At 46.8% G+C, this 16,311-nt stretch overlaps 1 protein-coding gene across 1 annotated transcript; it reads right to left on the reverse strand.

The window, feature by feature from the left end:
• Nucleotides 1-10,722: 10,722 nt before the first annotated feature.
• Nucleotides 10,723-11,061, reverse strand: LOC139438538 (endogenous retrovirus group K member 10 Pro protein-like). Its single transcript, XM_071213638.1, has one exon. The coding sequence runs from the start codon at nt 11,059-11,061 to the stop codon at nt 10,723-10,725; it is 339 nt and encodes a 112-aa protein (XP_071069739.1).
• Between the last annotated feature and the right edge of the window lie 5,250 nt (nt 11,062-16,311).

Raw genomic sequence — 16,311 nt, forward strand, 5'->3', positions numbered from 1 at the left:
TGCTAACATTCCTATCTCTAAAACTACCTTTTACTCTATAGGAAAGCATAACCGAGGGTGTATCACCTAACTCTTGAAACCTAAATGATACAACATCGCACATATGATTTACTTCTGAGAAGTAAGCATTTTGTGCAGAGGTTTTGCAGCTATCTCCTTTCCATCAGTTTTTCGGCTAACATTCCTATCTCTAAAACTAGCGTTTCCTATATACGAAAGCCTAATTACCGGTATAGCAGCTAACTCTGTAAACCTAAAGGAAACAACATGGCACATATGATTTACTTCTGAGAACTAAAAATTAAGTACAAAGATTTTGCAGCTATGTGCTTTCCTTCAGTTTTTGTGCTAACATTCCTATCTCTAAAACTAGCATTTACTATATGAGAAAGCATAACCGCGGGTAGACCAGCCAAATCATTAAACCTACTTGAAAGAGGATGTCACGTCTGTTTACTTTCAGTAACTAAGCATTGAGTGCAGAGATTTTGTGGCTTTCTCCTTTCCTTCAGTTTTTGTGCGAATATGCCTATCTCTAAAAATAGCATTTACCATATAGGAAAGCATAACCGAGGGCATAGCAGCTAACTCTTAACCTAAATGAAACAACATGGCACATATGATTTTCTTCTGAGAACTAAGCATTGTGGGCAGAGATTTTGCACCTATCTCCTTTCCTTCAGTTTTTGTGCTCACATTCCTATCTCTTAAACTAGCATTTAAACTATAGGAAAGCATAACTGGGGGTATAGCAGCTAACTCTTTAAACCTACATGAAACAACATGGCACATATGATTTACTTCTGAGAACTAAGGATTGTGTTCAGAGTGTTGGAGCTATCTCCTTTCCTTCAGTTTTTGTGCTAACATTCCTATCTCTAAAACTAGCATTTACTATATGGGAAAGCATAACCGAGGATAGAGCAGCTAAATCTTTAAACCTACTTGAAAGAGGATGTCACATGTGCTTTACTTTTGGGAACTAAGCATTGAGTGAAGAGATTTTGTGGCTTTCTCCTTTCCTTCAGTTTTTGTGCTAATATGCCTATCTCTAAAACTAGAATTTCCTATATAGGAAAGCATAAACGAGTGTATAGCAGCTTACTCTTGAAACCTAAATGAAGCAACATGACACATATGATTTACTTCTGAGAACTAAGCCTTGTGTGCAGAGATTTTGCAGCTATCTCTTTTCCTTCAGTTTTTGTGCTAACATTCCTATCTCTAAAACTGGCATTTACACGATAGTAAAGCATAACCAAGGGTATAGCAGCTGACTCTTTAAATGTACCTGAAAAGTATGGTACATATGATTTACTTCTGAGAACTCAGCATTTTGTGCTGAGATTTTGCATCTATCTCCTTTCTTTCAGTATTTGTGCTAACATTCTTATCTCTAAAACTAGCATTTCTTATATAGGAGTCATAACCAAGGGTATAGCAGCTAACTCTTGAAACCTACATGAAACAACATGGCACATATGATTTACTTTGAGAACTAAGCATTGTGTGCAGAGATTTTGCAGCTATCTCCTTTCCTTCAGTTTTTGTGCTAACATTCCTATCTGTAAAACCAGCATTTACACTACAGGAAAGCATAACCGGAGGTATAGCAGCTGACTCTTTAAACGTACCTGAAAAATCATGGTACACATCATTTACTTCTGAGAACTAAACATTGTGTGCAGAGATTTTGCAGCTATCTCCTTTCCTTCAGTTTTTGTGCTAACATTCCTATCTCTAAAACTTTTATTTCCTATATAGGAAAGCATAACGGAGGGTATTGCAGCTAACTCTTTAAACCTAAATGAAACAATACAGCACATATGATTTACTTCTGAGAACTAAGCATTGTGTGCATAGATTTTGCAGCTATCTCCTTTCATTCAGTTTTTGCGCTAACATTCCTATCTCTAAAACTAGGATTTACTATATAGGAAAGCATAACCGAGGGTATAGAAGCTAACTCTTTAAACCTACATGAAACAACATGGCACATATGATACAGTCTGAAAACTAAGCATTGTGTGCAGAGATTTTGCAGCTATCTCCTTTCCTTCAGTTTTTGTCCTAACATTCCTATCTCTAAAAATAGCATTTACACGATAGGAAAGCATTACCGATGGTATGGCAGCTAACTCTTGAAAACTAAATGAAACAACATGGCACATATGATTTACTTCTGAGAACTAACCATTGTGTGCAGAGATTTTTGAGCTATCTCCTTTCCTTAAGTTTTTGTGCTAACATTCCTATCTCTAAAACTAGCATTTACTATATGGGAAAGCATAACCGAGGGTAGAGCAGCTAAATCTTTAAACCTACTTGAAAGAGGATGTCACATGTGCTTTATTTTTGGGAACTAAGCATTGAGTGCAGAGATTTTGTGGCTTTCTCCTTTCCTTCAGTTTTTGTGCTAATATGCCTATCTCTAAAACTAGAATTTCCTATATAGGAAAGCATAAACGAGGGTATAGCAGCTAACTCTTGAAACCTAAATGAAGCAACATGACACATATGATTTACTTCTGAGAACTCAGCATTTTGTGCAGAGATTTTGCATCTATCTCCTTTCTTTCAGTATTTGTGCTAACATTCCTATCTCTAAAACTACCTTTTACTCTATAGGAAAGCATAACCGAGGGTATAGCACCTAACTCTTGAAACCTAAATGAAACTACATGGCACATATGATTTACTTCTGAGAAGTAAGAATTTTGTGCAGAGATTTTGCACCTATCTCCTTTCCTTCAGTTTTCGTGCTAACATTCCTATCTCTAATACTAGAATCTACTATATAGGAAAGCATAACCGAGGTTATAGCACCTAACTCTTGAAACCTAAATGAAACAACATGGCACATATGATTTACTTCTGAGAACTCAGCATTGTGTGCTGAGATTTTGCAGCTATCTCCTTTCCTTCAGTTTTTGTACTCACATTCCTATCACCAAAACTTGTTTTTCCTATATAGGAAAGCATAATAGAGGGTATAGTAGCTAATTCTTTAAACCTAAATGAAACAACATGGCACATATGATTTACTTCTGAGAACTAACCATTGTGTGCAGAGATTTTGCAGCTATCTCCTTTCCTTCAGTTTTTGCGCTAACATTCCTATCTCTAAAACTAGCATTTACTATATAGGAAAGCATAACCGAGGGTATAGCAGCTAACTCTTTAAACGTACATGAAACAACATGGTACATATGATTTACTTCTGAGAACTAAGCGTTGTCAGCAGAGATTTTGCAGCTATCTCCTTTCCTTCAGTTTTTGTGCTAACATTCCTCTCTCTACAACTAACATTTACAATATAGGAAAGCATAACCGAGGGTATAGTAGCTAACTCTTGAAAAGTAATTGAAGCAACATGGCACATATGATTTACTTCTGAGAACTAAGCATTGTGTGCAGAGATTTTGCAGCTATCTCCTTTCCCACATTTTTTGTGCTAACATTCCTATCTCTAAAACCAGCATTTACACTATAGGAAAGCATAATCGGGGGTATAGCAGGTGACTCTTTAAACGTCCATGAAAAAGCATGGTACATATGATTTACTTCTGAGAACTTAGCATTGTGTGCTGAGATTTTGCAGCTATCTCCTTTCCTTCAGTTTTTGTACTCACATTCCTATCTCTAAAGCTAGTATTTCCTATATAGGAAAGCATAACCGAGGGTATAGCAGCTAACTCTTGAAACCTCAATGAAACAACATGGCACATATCATTTACTTCTGAGAACAAAGCATTGTGTGCAGAGATTTTGCAGCTATCCTCTTTCCTTCAGTTTTTGTGCTAACATTCCTATCTCTAAACCTAGCATTTACTATATAGGAAAGCATAACCGAGTGTATAGAAGGTAACTCTTTAAACCTACATGAAACAACATGGCACATATGATTTCCATTTGAGAACTATGCATTTTGTTCAGATATTTTGCAGCTATCTCCCTTCCTTCAGTTTTTGTGCTAACATTCCTATCTCTAAAACTAGGATTTACTATATAGGAAAGCATAACCGACGGTAGAGCAGCTAAATCTTTTATCCTACTTGAAAGAGGATGTCACATCTGCTTGACTTTCAGGAACTAAGCATTTAGTGCAGAGATTTTGTGGCTTTCTCCTTTCCTTCAGTTTTTGTGCTAATATGACTATCTCTAAAACTAGAATTTACCGTATAGGAAAACATAACCGAGGGTATAGCAGCTAACTCTTTAAACCTAAATGAAGCAACATGGCACATATGATTTACTTCTGACAACTAAGCATTGTGTGCAGAGATTTTTCAGCTATCTCCGTTCCTTCAGTTATTGTGCTTACATTCATATCTTTATGCTAGCATTTACTATATACAAAAGCATAACCGAGGGTATAGCAGCTAACACTTTAATCCTAAATGAAACAACATAGCACATATGATTTAGTCCTGAGAAATAAGCATTGTGTGCAGAGATTTTGCAGCTATCCCCTTTACTTCAGTTTTTGTGCTAACATTCCTTTCTCTAAAACTAAAATTTCCTATATAGGAAAGCATAAACGAGGGTATACCAGCTAACTCTTGAAACCTAATTGAAACAACATGGCAATAATGATTTACTTCTGAGAACTAAGCATTGTGTGCAGAGATTTTGCAGCTATCTCCTTTCCTTCAGGTTTTCTGCTAACATTCCTATATCTAAAACTAGCATTTACTATATAAGAAAGCATAACCATGGGTAAAGCAGCTTACTCTTTAAACCTACATGAAACAACATGGCACATATGATTTACTTCTGAGAACTAAGCATTGTGTGCAGAGATTTTGCAGCTATCACCTTTCCTTCAGTTTTTGTGCTAACATTCCTATTTCTAAAACTAGCATTTACCCTATAGGAAAGCATAACCAACGGTACAGCAGCTAACTCTTTAAACCTACTTGAAAGATGATGTCACAAGTGCTGTACTTTAGGGAACTAAGCATTCAGTGCAGAGATTTTGTGGCTATCTCCTTTCCTTCAGTTTTTGTGCTAATATGCCTATCTCTAAAACTAGCATTTACACTATAGAAAAGCATAACCGGGGGTATAGCAGCTAACTCTTTAAACCTTGTGGCAGCGGTGGTCTGAGCCTGGCTGAGGGGCGGGTGGCCATGGGCCAGGGGACTTTCCCGGATGGAGGACGAGGCGGGAGACTTGGCCGAGTCTTTGGTGGAGGCGTGCAAGGTTAGGAGGGCGGCGGGGACAAAGGAGACGAGACACACACTTGTGGAGCTGTAACAGAGCCGTTTATTGGGGAATATACAGAGATTATATAGGGTTGTGGCGGAGGTGTGGGCAGGGTTCTTGCTGGGATGCCTTATAAGGCGTGCTGGGGAGTCTTTCTATGAGGATTGGTAAGGAGCAACACAGAACTGCTAGGAGGGGGGTATGGGAAGGGGTGGGAATGGCGTCACAGCGAGAGGAGGCGGGAAAAGGAGGGGGAATGGGGAGTGGGGGAGCCGTCTGGATGTTGCCTTTTGGCGGGAACAGTGGGCATAGCCTAGATGACTGGGCGGGCTTTGGAGTGCCGCATACCAATGGCCCGAGGACGCGGCATCCGTACCGGCCGTCTCGTAGTGGGCCTGGGCAGGCTGAGGGCTTGCACCCGTACCAGCCCTTCCCTTGACCACTGGCTCCAGGTTACGTGTCTACCTTCCACCAGGGCTGGCCCCCTACTGAGGAGGAGGCTATCCCACATTTACCCCTGGTTTTTTAATTAAAAGAACTGGGGGCTCCCCGTATAAAGAAAGGGGCAGGGTAGGGCGGAGAGGGGGGGGAAGGGTATAGGGAAGAGTCGGGTAGGGACTGTGTGGGGAGGGGGTTAGATGGACAGCTGATTGGGCTCGATTGGAGGGTGGCAAGAGTCTCTGGATGAGAACAAGTAAGGCAAAAATTATGAAGTTATTGAGCTTGGCGGCTGGGGGACAGCAGACAGTTCTGAAGTCATATGGCAGTTATCTGGACGTCAGGACAGTGGGAGGGTTTAGTTCTTCTCTTCGGACGTGTGGGCCGGGGCTGGGCAGGGGGGCCGTCTTCTGTAGCGAGTTGCTGGTACTGGACGCGCACGTAGGATGTGAAGACTGCATTTGCTTGGTCTTTGGCGAGCTGGATGATTTTTCTGATGGCCCAGCGACCTATAGTGAGGGCTAGGATGATTATTATTAGCGGACCCAGAAAGGGGAGGAGGTACAGAAGGAGGGTATGAAAGACTCCAGAAAAGTAGTTAGCTGCTTCGCGCTCTCTTTGGCATCGCTCTAATCCTTCTCGGACCTTTCTCAGGCTGTCCACTGCGAGACCTGTAGAGTTAGCGTAAATGCAGCATTCTTCCCCAAGGGCGGCACAGAGGCCTCCCTTCTTGAGGAGAAGAAGGTCAAGGCCCCGGCGGTTCTGGAGGACTACCTCGGAAAGGGAGTTAAGAGAATTTTTAAGATGGGAGATAGCGGTTTGGAGATGGGCAATGTCTTCATCGACAGCTTGTCTGCGGGAGGAAAGAGAAGAGGATTGTGTGGCGAGGGCGGCGACTCCTGTGCCTGCTCTGGCGAGACCTAGAAGGGTAGCAACAGTGAGGACAGTGATGGGCTCTCTTTTTTTGCAGGTGAATGGGGAGATTTTGACCCTGCAAGTGGGAGAAGAACTCTTTGTTAGGATGGAAAAGGACTCGAGGGGTGAGAAGAATGAGCAGACAGGTTTCATTGGTGGCATTGAGGGTGGCGATGTTGAGGCAGGGGGTTAATCCTGTGGATGTGCAAAGCCATTGAGAGGTGTTATGGGGGATTATGAATTTGGTGGAAGCACCGGGAGAGTAGTTGGAGCAAGCTTTTAGGGGGGGATGGGAACTTTGGCGAGAATGAATGCAGCGCCCTGTGGAAGAAACGGATTGAAAGGTTAAGGGGACAGAGGAGGTGTTCCAGTTGCATTTGGCTGGATTCTGTTCAGAGGATTCACTGAAAGTGAGGTTAGTGGCAACAGGCTCGTACAGAGGAAGAGAGGGGGAGAGACAAAGCCAGCAGCTCACAGTGAGGTCGGGGTGGGAGGTGTTCAGAGAGGTGTACGAAGCTTTGATTAGGTTGATGAGAGGGCTGGAATACCGAGTAGGGGGTAGAGTGAAGCTTGGGGTTATGGGAGCTAGGGGAGACAGTTGTGAGAGAGGTGCTGGGTGAAGGAGAGGGTGAGGCAGAGCGGGGCGGAGAGGAGGGTTGTGCCTTTGGAGGATTGAGAACTTTAGTTGGGCCAATGCCACTTGGGATGGGGGTGGTGGGGTGTCTCTTCTGTATGGAGAAGAGGCTACCCCAATCATAGCCTTCCATGTAGAGGCGGATGCCATATGTGCGGCCACTAAGCCAGTTGTCCTCATTGGGGTTTTTAACGATAAGGGTTATATTGCGCCAATTTTGGTTTGTCCATGCTACTTGGAGGTGCTGATCTCTGTTGGGAGCCTTAGACCATCCGTAGGCCACTGTTTCGCACCCCCAGGAGGGCAATAAAAATGCGAGGGGTCAGCACAGCCCCTGCCTGTGGAAGGACAGATGTAAAAGCCAGAAACGAGGTTGGATTGGCATCGATTACTTAGCCAATTATTATTGTCTAGATCTGCGAATAGAAAGAGATTACATATATGCACAGTAAGGGAAGGAGCGCCTGCTGTTATATTGAAGGCTAAGATTTTGTCTGGGCTGAAGGTTTTGAGTGTCCAATTGTAAGGTTGATGGGCAGGGTTGACTTGACCTGTGGTAGCAAGAGAGAGGAGGAGGACAAGGAGGGGGACTAGGGAGGGTGAGGAGGGTTGAGATGGGGGATGTAGGGTTCTGGCTTGCCAGTATAGCTGCAGGAGGTTTGCAACTTCTGTTGCAGTGGGGTCTTCCGTTGGACAGGGAGGGTCGTGCAGGGTGACCTGGGTTACACGGAGGATCAGGCTACGGAGTTGATGGCGTTCCTTCCGTTTCAAGCGAGGCTGTTGCTGGGGCGCAATTGGTGTTTCAGGTTGGGTTTGAGCCGGCTGTGGTGTGGGGGCTGGTGGAGGGATGCTGTGCTGGGCTTGATGCATCCTTGCCCTCAATCAGCGGTGCTCACGTCGAGACAGACTGCTCAGCAGTGGCTGGTCGGACATTCCGCCCTGGGATCCAGATGGGGTGGGAGGCATTTTCTGGAAAAACACAAGAAAACCCTCTCCCTTGGGTGAGGAGGGGGCTGGGCCCCTTCCAGCTATTAGTTTTGGGGTCCTTCCAATAGACCATTGGGGCCTGGGTGGGCCAGTATGATGGCCCCCAATGTCTATGTAGGGGCAAGAGCCCTTCTTTGTTAAATGTTAAGAGGTTTAGATGTATAAGGGCCGCGGAACCAGGTCCCCTGGGGATGCTTGGGGGAGCATTGCCCTTTCTTTTTCTATTTGTGTTTTTAATTGTTGGTGCTGACTTTCAACGATGGCTTGCCCCTGAGGGTTGTAGGGGATGCCGAAGTGATGGGTGATGTTGTATAGCCGAAGAAAGGCAGCAAAGGAGGCACTGTGATAGGCAGGCCCATTGTCTGTTTTTATGTCCCAGGGAACTCCCATGAAGAGAATTCCTTGTCTTAAGGCCTTGACACAATGTTTGGCTGTTTCCCCAGCAAGGGGGACTGCATAGCACATGGCTGAGAAAATGTCAATTATCACATGCACGTATTTGAGATGCCCAAAGGAGGGAACGTGCGTGACATCCATTTGCCATCTGGAGTTGGGCTTTAGGCCTCGCGGGTTGACCCCTTGAGGTTGTAGGGGGCCAAGTGGTGCAAAGGGCGCGCAGACAGCACAATTGCGGACTAAGTGTTTGCAGGTGTTTAGAGGGCAGTCCACACAGATGATGCAGAGATATGGCTGAGAAGGGAAATTTGGAATGTAGCAGCTTGGCCTGGTTGATAGTGTCTCCCGGGGGGGCTGCCGAGATGGCCAGTACCGCTTGGTCATTTTGGGCTGAAACTGCTTGGTCTACTATATTATTGCCATTAGCCAATGGCCCAGGGAGGCCCGAGTGACTACGAATGTGGCTAATGAACCAAGGGTTCTGTCGGTGTTCTAAGATACTTCGGAGGTCTGCAAGGGCTTTATCAATGGCTGAGTCCCCCGGAAAAAAAGTGGAAAAGGTGAGGACTCGGCAGACCTGATAGGTGTAAAGGCTATCTGTGAAGATGTTTACTGGGTGGTCGCGGTGGTCCACGAGTGCACAGGAGACTACTAGGATCTCACCTACTTGGACAGAATGGAGGTTGACATATCTGGTCAGGCGGGGTTCAGCAGCATTGGGGAGGTAGGAGAGGGTGGCAAACTGGGTTTTGGAGGCATCTGTAAAGACGGTGATTGCCCCGGGGATGGGTGCAGAGGAGGGGAAGGGATGGAAGGGGCTGCGGAAGGGGAGCTTAGCCAGCCCTTACAGCAGCCGATGGCTAAGATAATGACAGCTGAACTCACCATGAAACCCTTCCAAAAGGATTTGCATGTCTGGGTTATCCCGTATGAGCAGGCTTGTTTGTCCGGCGTCTAGGGGCCAGACAATCTTTTTTGGTTGTGCCCCGAAGACATGGATAGCCAATGTGACTAGATCTGAAGCCAGGCTGATCCAGAGCCACACTGCAGGGCAGATTGTTCTTAATCAGCTCTTGGTGGGATGCACCCAGAGCAGGGGGCCATCTTGCCACAGGCAGCCCATGGGGGTCCCGGGCATGGGGAGGACAAGTGCTATAAGATGGCTCTCTCTAGGTACTAATTCTATGGAGGCAGCAGGTGGCGAGTGCCTTGTTGATGGCGGCTATGGCTTCCTTTGCCTCTTGGGTGAGTTTAATGCGCCGGGAGACTGCTTGCGGCGGGGCTTCGGGGACACTTAATAGTGCAAAGAGTGTTGGAGCTGTGCTGTGGTAATGGGCAGCATGGAGCGGAGCCAGTTAATTTGAACCGCAGAGCTGTTGAAGTTCAGTTAAAGTGACCCAGTCAGGGATGTCTAACTGGGGGGCGGATGGGGAAATGGTCTTATCAATAGTGAATCCCAAAAGGTTAGGGGTGGTGTCATTTGGACCTTATCTGGTTGAACGGAAAGGCCGATATCAGCTAAGTTAGTTGTCAGGTCAGCAAGGATCTGAGGAAGAGCAGAGGCGTCTTCAGAGGCTACTAATATGTCATCCACGTAATGAATGAGCATAGCCTGCTCCCCGTAGGGGGGCCACTTGCATGGTTGACATACATCTGGCAGATAGCCGGACTGTTTTGCATCCCTTGCGGGAGGACCTTCCATTGGTACCTGCTGGCTGTGCCCGCATGATTGGGGACAGGAACAGTAAAGGCAAAGCGAGGGCGGTCCTGCTCATGTAATGGGATGGAAAAGAAGCAGTCTTTTATATCAATTGTGGCGCACATGATAATGAACTGGAATGGCCATTGGATAGGGGAGTCCCGGTTGTGGGGATCCCATAGGAAGAATTATGCTTATTAATTTCTCTCAGATCATGGAGGAGTCTAAATTTCCCTGTGGACTTCTTTTGAATGACAAATACTGGTGAATTATAGGGGCTGATAGAGGGTTCAATGTGGCCAGCGCTCAATTGTTCCTGAACGAGGGCTTGGAGCGTTGCTAGCTTATGTGTGGGGGAGGGGCCACTGCTCCACCCAAATGGGTTCCTCGGTGTCCCACTGCAGAGGAACGGGTGCTGGAGGTGTTAAGCGAGCAGTGGCGTATATCATTGGGTGGGCTGTGTGGTAAGCACTGCCCCAGAGGCGGCGAGGATATCGCGGCCCCATAAGATTTGGTCTATGGTATGGAGGAATAACGGGTGGAAGGTGCCTGTTTGACCGTCTTCATCTTCCCATATGAGGGGTCTCATAGCTTGTAATGAGGGAGAGGTGCCGGTGGCCCCGATTACCGAGGGGCCATCTAGGACCTGCCAAGGCGTAGCCAGTTGGGCGGGCATGCAGGAGACTTCTGCCCCTGAATCAAGTGTACCTGTATACCATTGCCCCTCGATCTTTAATTTCCAAGTGGGCCTTTGTGGGGTAATGGGGACAGTCCATAAAAGCATTTTGGGTGGCTCCCCTGGCGGGCCTGCAGGAGTGACTTGGCTCTCATTTGCAGAGCCCGGTTCGGGAGGGGGGCTCCGATGTGCCTCATTGGTCTGGATGATTCCTTTGGAAATAGTGTGCCAGCGATAAGGGCAATGCCAGTCTCTACAAGGAAACTGGGGGCAGTGGCCATTAATGACCCATGGAAAGGCATCTGAGTGGACTTTGTAGCAGGTGCCTCTTAGGGACGGTCCTGAGGCATGCCCCTTTGGAAGTTTAAAGGCTTGTTGGCCGGTTGTCCAGAGGGCATGGAACAGGGGGCGGATTGGCAGTCATGTGCCCAATGAAACCCCTTACCACAGCGAGGGCAGGGGGTAGTTGGTGGGCGGTCTCCTTGTGGCAAGGGCCGAGGGGGAGGCTTGCCCCTCAACAGCTGACTGGGGCCCTCTGGTGGCAGGGCCTTGTGAGGGCACTCTCAAGCAAAGTGCCCGGTTTCGCCACAGCGGAAGCAGCTGGCGGTAGCCACTAGTGCTGCAGTGACAGCGCCGGAAACCGCATTAGCGAGAGCTGTGGCAGATGGATCAAGGCCGCTACAGGCAAGGACCCAGTCATGGATACCCTTGTCTCGCACTGGAAGGATGGCTTGTTTACATATTGGATTGGCCCCTTCTAGGATTAACTCGCACGCCAATGCCAATTGCGCTTGGGGGTCATGAACCTTGCGGGAGCAGGTGACCTCGACCCTTGAGACAAAGGTGGCAAATGGCTCATCCCGGCCTTGGGTTAACTTTGCAAACTTTTTGGGTTTGCTAGCCGAGCAGTTGCGGAAGGCTCACAAGGTGACGTCTCGAAGAATTGGCCAGAAGTCAGCTGGGACCCGCTGGTAAGCGGTCGCCTGGACAAAGTCACCCGTACCCATGTAGGCATCAGGAGGGTGGAGGATTCCCGTGGCTGCGCTCTGAGAGATTTGCCTTTCCGCCTCTGCTTGGAAGTGGGTGCGCCAATCGACAAATTGCCCGGGGTTTAATATGGCCCGGGCGAGGGAGGTCCAATCTTGGGGGAGACATGAGCTGGATGGCATAGGGACTACCCAATCCGTCCTCCCTGACAGCTTTCTGGAGCTGCTTAACTGTTTCAGAATCGATTGGGTACCAGTCGTAGGGGCGATTAGCTGTAGGGGCAATATTCAAGGGAAAACAGCTGAGAGAGGGAGGCCCGCGAGAGGGAGGGATGTTGGAGGCAAGCTGGAAACGGGGGGAGGGCGTGGGTGCAGAGTGAGGGGGCCCGGTCCTTTGACTTGCCGCTGGGGCTTGCGGGTGATCCCAGCGATCACAAGATGGTGGTGCGGAGGGCGCGGCCGAGGCGTAAGATGGCAGAAGGCCCCGCCCTCAGAAAGGGAGGGGTAGAGTGCACACGCCTGGGGGTGTGGTGGGGAAGTGACATCATGGTCGGGTAGTTCTCCTTTTTGGCACCCTTTTCGGCCGAAGGAGAAGGAGGAAGTGCGCCATCTTGATGAGGTCTCGTGTTGTCTTGTCTAGGCGGGTGGAGTTCGAGCACATTGTTAAGTTGCTCGACTAGAGACTCTGTATCTGAAGGGGGGTCTGAATCAGAATCTTTGTCCTCCTTGGCTGCTTGGGCTGATAGGGCCTCCTTTGATTTACTGGGGCTCCTATCTGGGGGACGAGAGCCCTGTAGGCAGGAGCGAATGGTTATTAGGGTGGGCAGCATGCCGGGAGGGAACCGCTTCCCTTCATGCTCCATGGCGGAGGTGACCCGATCGATTAAGCGATCATACGTGATAGGGTCCCAGAGGTGGCAAGTGGAGAGCCATGGATTAAAAGGCAAGAGAAGGTCCCAATAAACTTGCAGTTGTCGAACGGAGACCTTACAGCAGTGAGTATCTAAAAGTCCCGCCAAGGCGCGGACCTGAAGCGCTTGCCGGGCAGATAGCCGGCTGCCCATGATATTGCCCTAGAGGGTGAAAAAGGCTAGAAGGGCCGAGACTACAAGGCTAAGAGAGGCGAGGAGAGCAAAGAACAATACTCTTTGGTGACAGGACCAATCCGAGGGAGCGAGTTCAGCGAGACACCAAGCGCCGATTAGAGGGACGATTATACAGACAACAACGCTGAAGACACGAAGGGGTAACAGGGAATCGAGCAGTGGAGTAGGTGAGGGAGAAACAAGCTGGGGTGTGGGAGTCATGAAAGTGAGGCTCTCTGAATTGGGCGTGTGGGGAGAGGCGGCCCCAGGATGGGGGTGGCGAAGGGTGAGGAGAGGTGGCACCAGAGTGGGGGCGGCGAAGGAGGGGCCCTTACCTTGCAGGCGAAAGGAGAGGGGAAATGGAGAGGCATCCAGGAGAGTGGACTCTGGGCTGGACAGCTGCGCGAGGGCGAAGATGCCTCACATGGGGCACCAGTTGTGGCAGCGGCGGTCTGAGCCTGGCTGAGGGGCGGGTGGCCATGGGCCAGGTGACTCTTCCCGGAGGCGAGGGCAAGGTGGGAGACTTGGCCGAGTCTCTGGCGGAAGCGTGCCAGGTGTGGAGGGCGGCGGGAACGAAGGAGACGAGACACACACTTGTGGAGCTGTAACAGAGCCATTTATTGGGGAATTTACAGAGATTATATAGGGCTGTAGTGGAGGGGCGGGCAGGGTTCTTGCTGGGATGCCTTATAAGGCGTGCTGGGGAGACTTTCGATGAGGATTGGTAAGGAGGAACACGGAACTGCTAGGAGGGGGGGTACGGGATAGGGCGGGAATGGCGTCACAGAGAGGGGAGGCAGGGAGAGGAGGGGGAAGGGGGAGTGGGGGAGCCGTCTGGATGTTGCCTTTTGGCAGGAACAGTGGGTGTAGCCTAGATGACTGGGCGGGCTTTGGAGCACCGCATACCAACGGCCCGAGGACGCGGCATCCGTACCGGCCGTCTCGTAGTGGGCCTGGGCAGGCTGAGGGCTTGCGCCCGTACCAGCCCTTCCCTTGACCACTGGCTCCAAGTTACGCATCTACCTTCTGCCAGGGCTGGCCCCTACTGAGGAGGAGGCTATCCCACAAAACCTACCTGAAAAAGCATGGTATATATGATTTACTTCTGAGAACTAAGCATAGTGTGCAGAGATTTTGCAGCTATCTCCTTTCCTTCAGTTTTTGTGCTAACATTCCTATCCCTAAAACTAGCATTTACTATATAGGAAAGCATAACCGAGGGAATAGCAGCTAACTCTTTAACCTACTTGAAAGAGGATTTCACATGTGCTTTACTTTAGGGAACTAAGCATTGAGTGCAGAGATTTTGTGGCTATATCCTTTCCTTCAGTTTTTCTGCTAATATGCCTATCTCTAAAACTAGCATTTACACTATAGGAAAGCATAACCGGTGGTATAGCAGCTAACTCTTTAAACCTACCAGAAAAAGGATGGTACATATGATTTACTTCTGAGAACTAACATTGTGTGTAGAGATTTTGCAGTTATCTCCTTTCCTTCAGTTTTTGTGCTAACATTCCTATTTCTAAAAGTAGCATTTCCTATATAGGAAAGCATAACCGAGGGTATAGCAGCTAACTCTTTAAACCTAAATGAAACAACATGGCACATATGATTTACTTCTGAGAACTAAGCATTGTGTGCAGAGATTTTGCAGCTATCTCCTTTCCTTCAGTTTTTATGCTAACATTCCTGTCTCTAAAACTAGCATTTACCATATACAAAAGCATAACTGAGGGTATAGCAGCTAACACTTTAAACCTAAATGAAACAACATGGCACAGATGATTTACTTCTGAGAACTAAGCATTGTGTGCAGAGATTTTGCAGCTATCTCCTTTCCTTCAGTTTTTGTGCTAACATTCTTATCTCTAAAACTAGCATTTACTATATAGGAAAGCATAACCGAGGGTATAGCAGCTAACTCTTCAAACCTACTTGAAAGAGGATGTCACAGGTGCTTTACTTTAGGGAACTAAGAATTGAGTGCAGAGATTTTGTGGCTATCTCCTTTCCTTCAATTTTTGTGCTAATATGCCTATCTCTAAAACTAGTATTTACACTATAGAAAAGCATAACCGGGGGATAGCAGCTAACTCTTTAAACCTACCTGAGAAAGCATGGTACATATGATTTACTTCTGAGAACTCAGCATTGTGTGCAGAGATTTTGCAGGTATCTCCTTTCCTTCAGTTTTTGTGCTTTCATTCCTATCTCTAAAACTAGCATTTACTATATAGGAAAGCATAACCGAGGGTATAGGAGCTAACTCTTTAAACCTAAATGAAACAACATGGCACATATGATCTCCATCTGAAAACTAAGCATTGTGTGCAGAGATTTTGCAGCTATCTCCTTTCCTTCAGTTTTTGTGCTAACATTCCTATCTCTAAAACTAGCATTTACTGTATAGGAAAGCATAACCGAGGGTATAGCAGCTAACTCTTTAAACCTACTTGAAAGAAGATTTCACATGTGCTTTACTTTAGGGAACTAAGCATTGAGTGCAGAGATTTTGTGGCTATCTCCTTTCCTTCAGTTTTTGTGCTAAAATTCTTATCTCTAAAACTAGCATTTACTATATAGGAAAGCATAACCGAGGGTATAGCAGCTAACTCTTCAAACCTACTTGAAAGAGGATGTCACAGGTGCTTTACTTTAGGGAACTAAGCATTGAATGCAGTGATTTTGTGGCTATCTCCTTTCCTTCAGTTTTTGTGCTAATATGCCTATCTCTAAAACTAGCATTTACACTATAGAAAAGCATAACCGGGGGTATAGCAGCTAACTCTTTAAACCTACCTGAGAAAGCATGGTACATATGATTTACTTCTGACAACTAAGCATTGTGTGCAGAGATTTTGCAGCTATCTCCTTTCCTTCAGTTGTTGTGCTAACATTCCTATCTCTAAAACTAGCATTTACTATATAGGAAAGCATAACCGAGGGTATAGCAGCTAACTCTTTAAACCTAAATGAAACAATATGGCACATATGATTTCCATCTGAGAACTAAGCATTGTGTGCAGAGATTTTGCAGCTATCTCCTTTCCTTCAGTTTTTCTGCTAACATTCCTATCTCTAAAACTAGCATTTACTGTATAGGAAAGTATAACCGAGGGTATAGCAGCTAACTCTTTAAACCTACTTGAAAGAGGATTTCACATGTGCTTTACTTTAGGGAACTAAGCATTGAGTGCAGAGATTTTGTGGCTGTCTCCTTTCCTTCAGTTTTTGTGCTAATATGCCTATCTCTAAAACTAGCTTTTACACTATAGAAAAGCATA

Source organism: Dasypus novemcinctus, unplaced genomic scaffold (genome assembly GCF_030445035.2).
Source record: "Dasypus novemcinctus isolate mDasNov1 unplaced genomic scaffold, mDasNov1.1.hap2 scaffold_248, whole genome shotgun sequence".
Taxonomy (NCBI): domain Eukaryota; kingdom Metazoa; phylum Chordata; class Mammalia; order Cingulata; family Dasypodidae; genus Dasypus; species Dasypus novemcinctus.

What these genes read in the sequence shown, in the direction of transcription:
- LOC139438538 (XM_071213638.1), bottom strand. Translation starts at nt 11,061, where the DNA reads ATGCTTTTATGGACTGTCCCCATTACCCCACAAAGGCCCACTTGGAAA.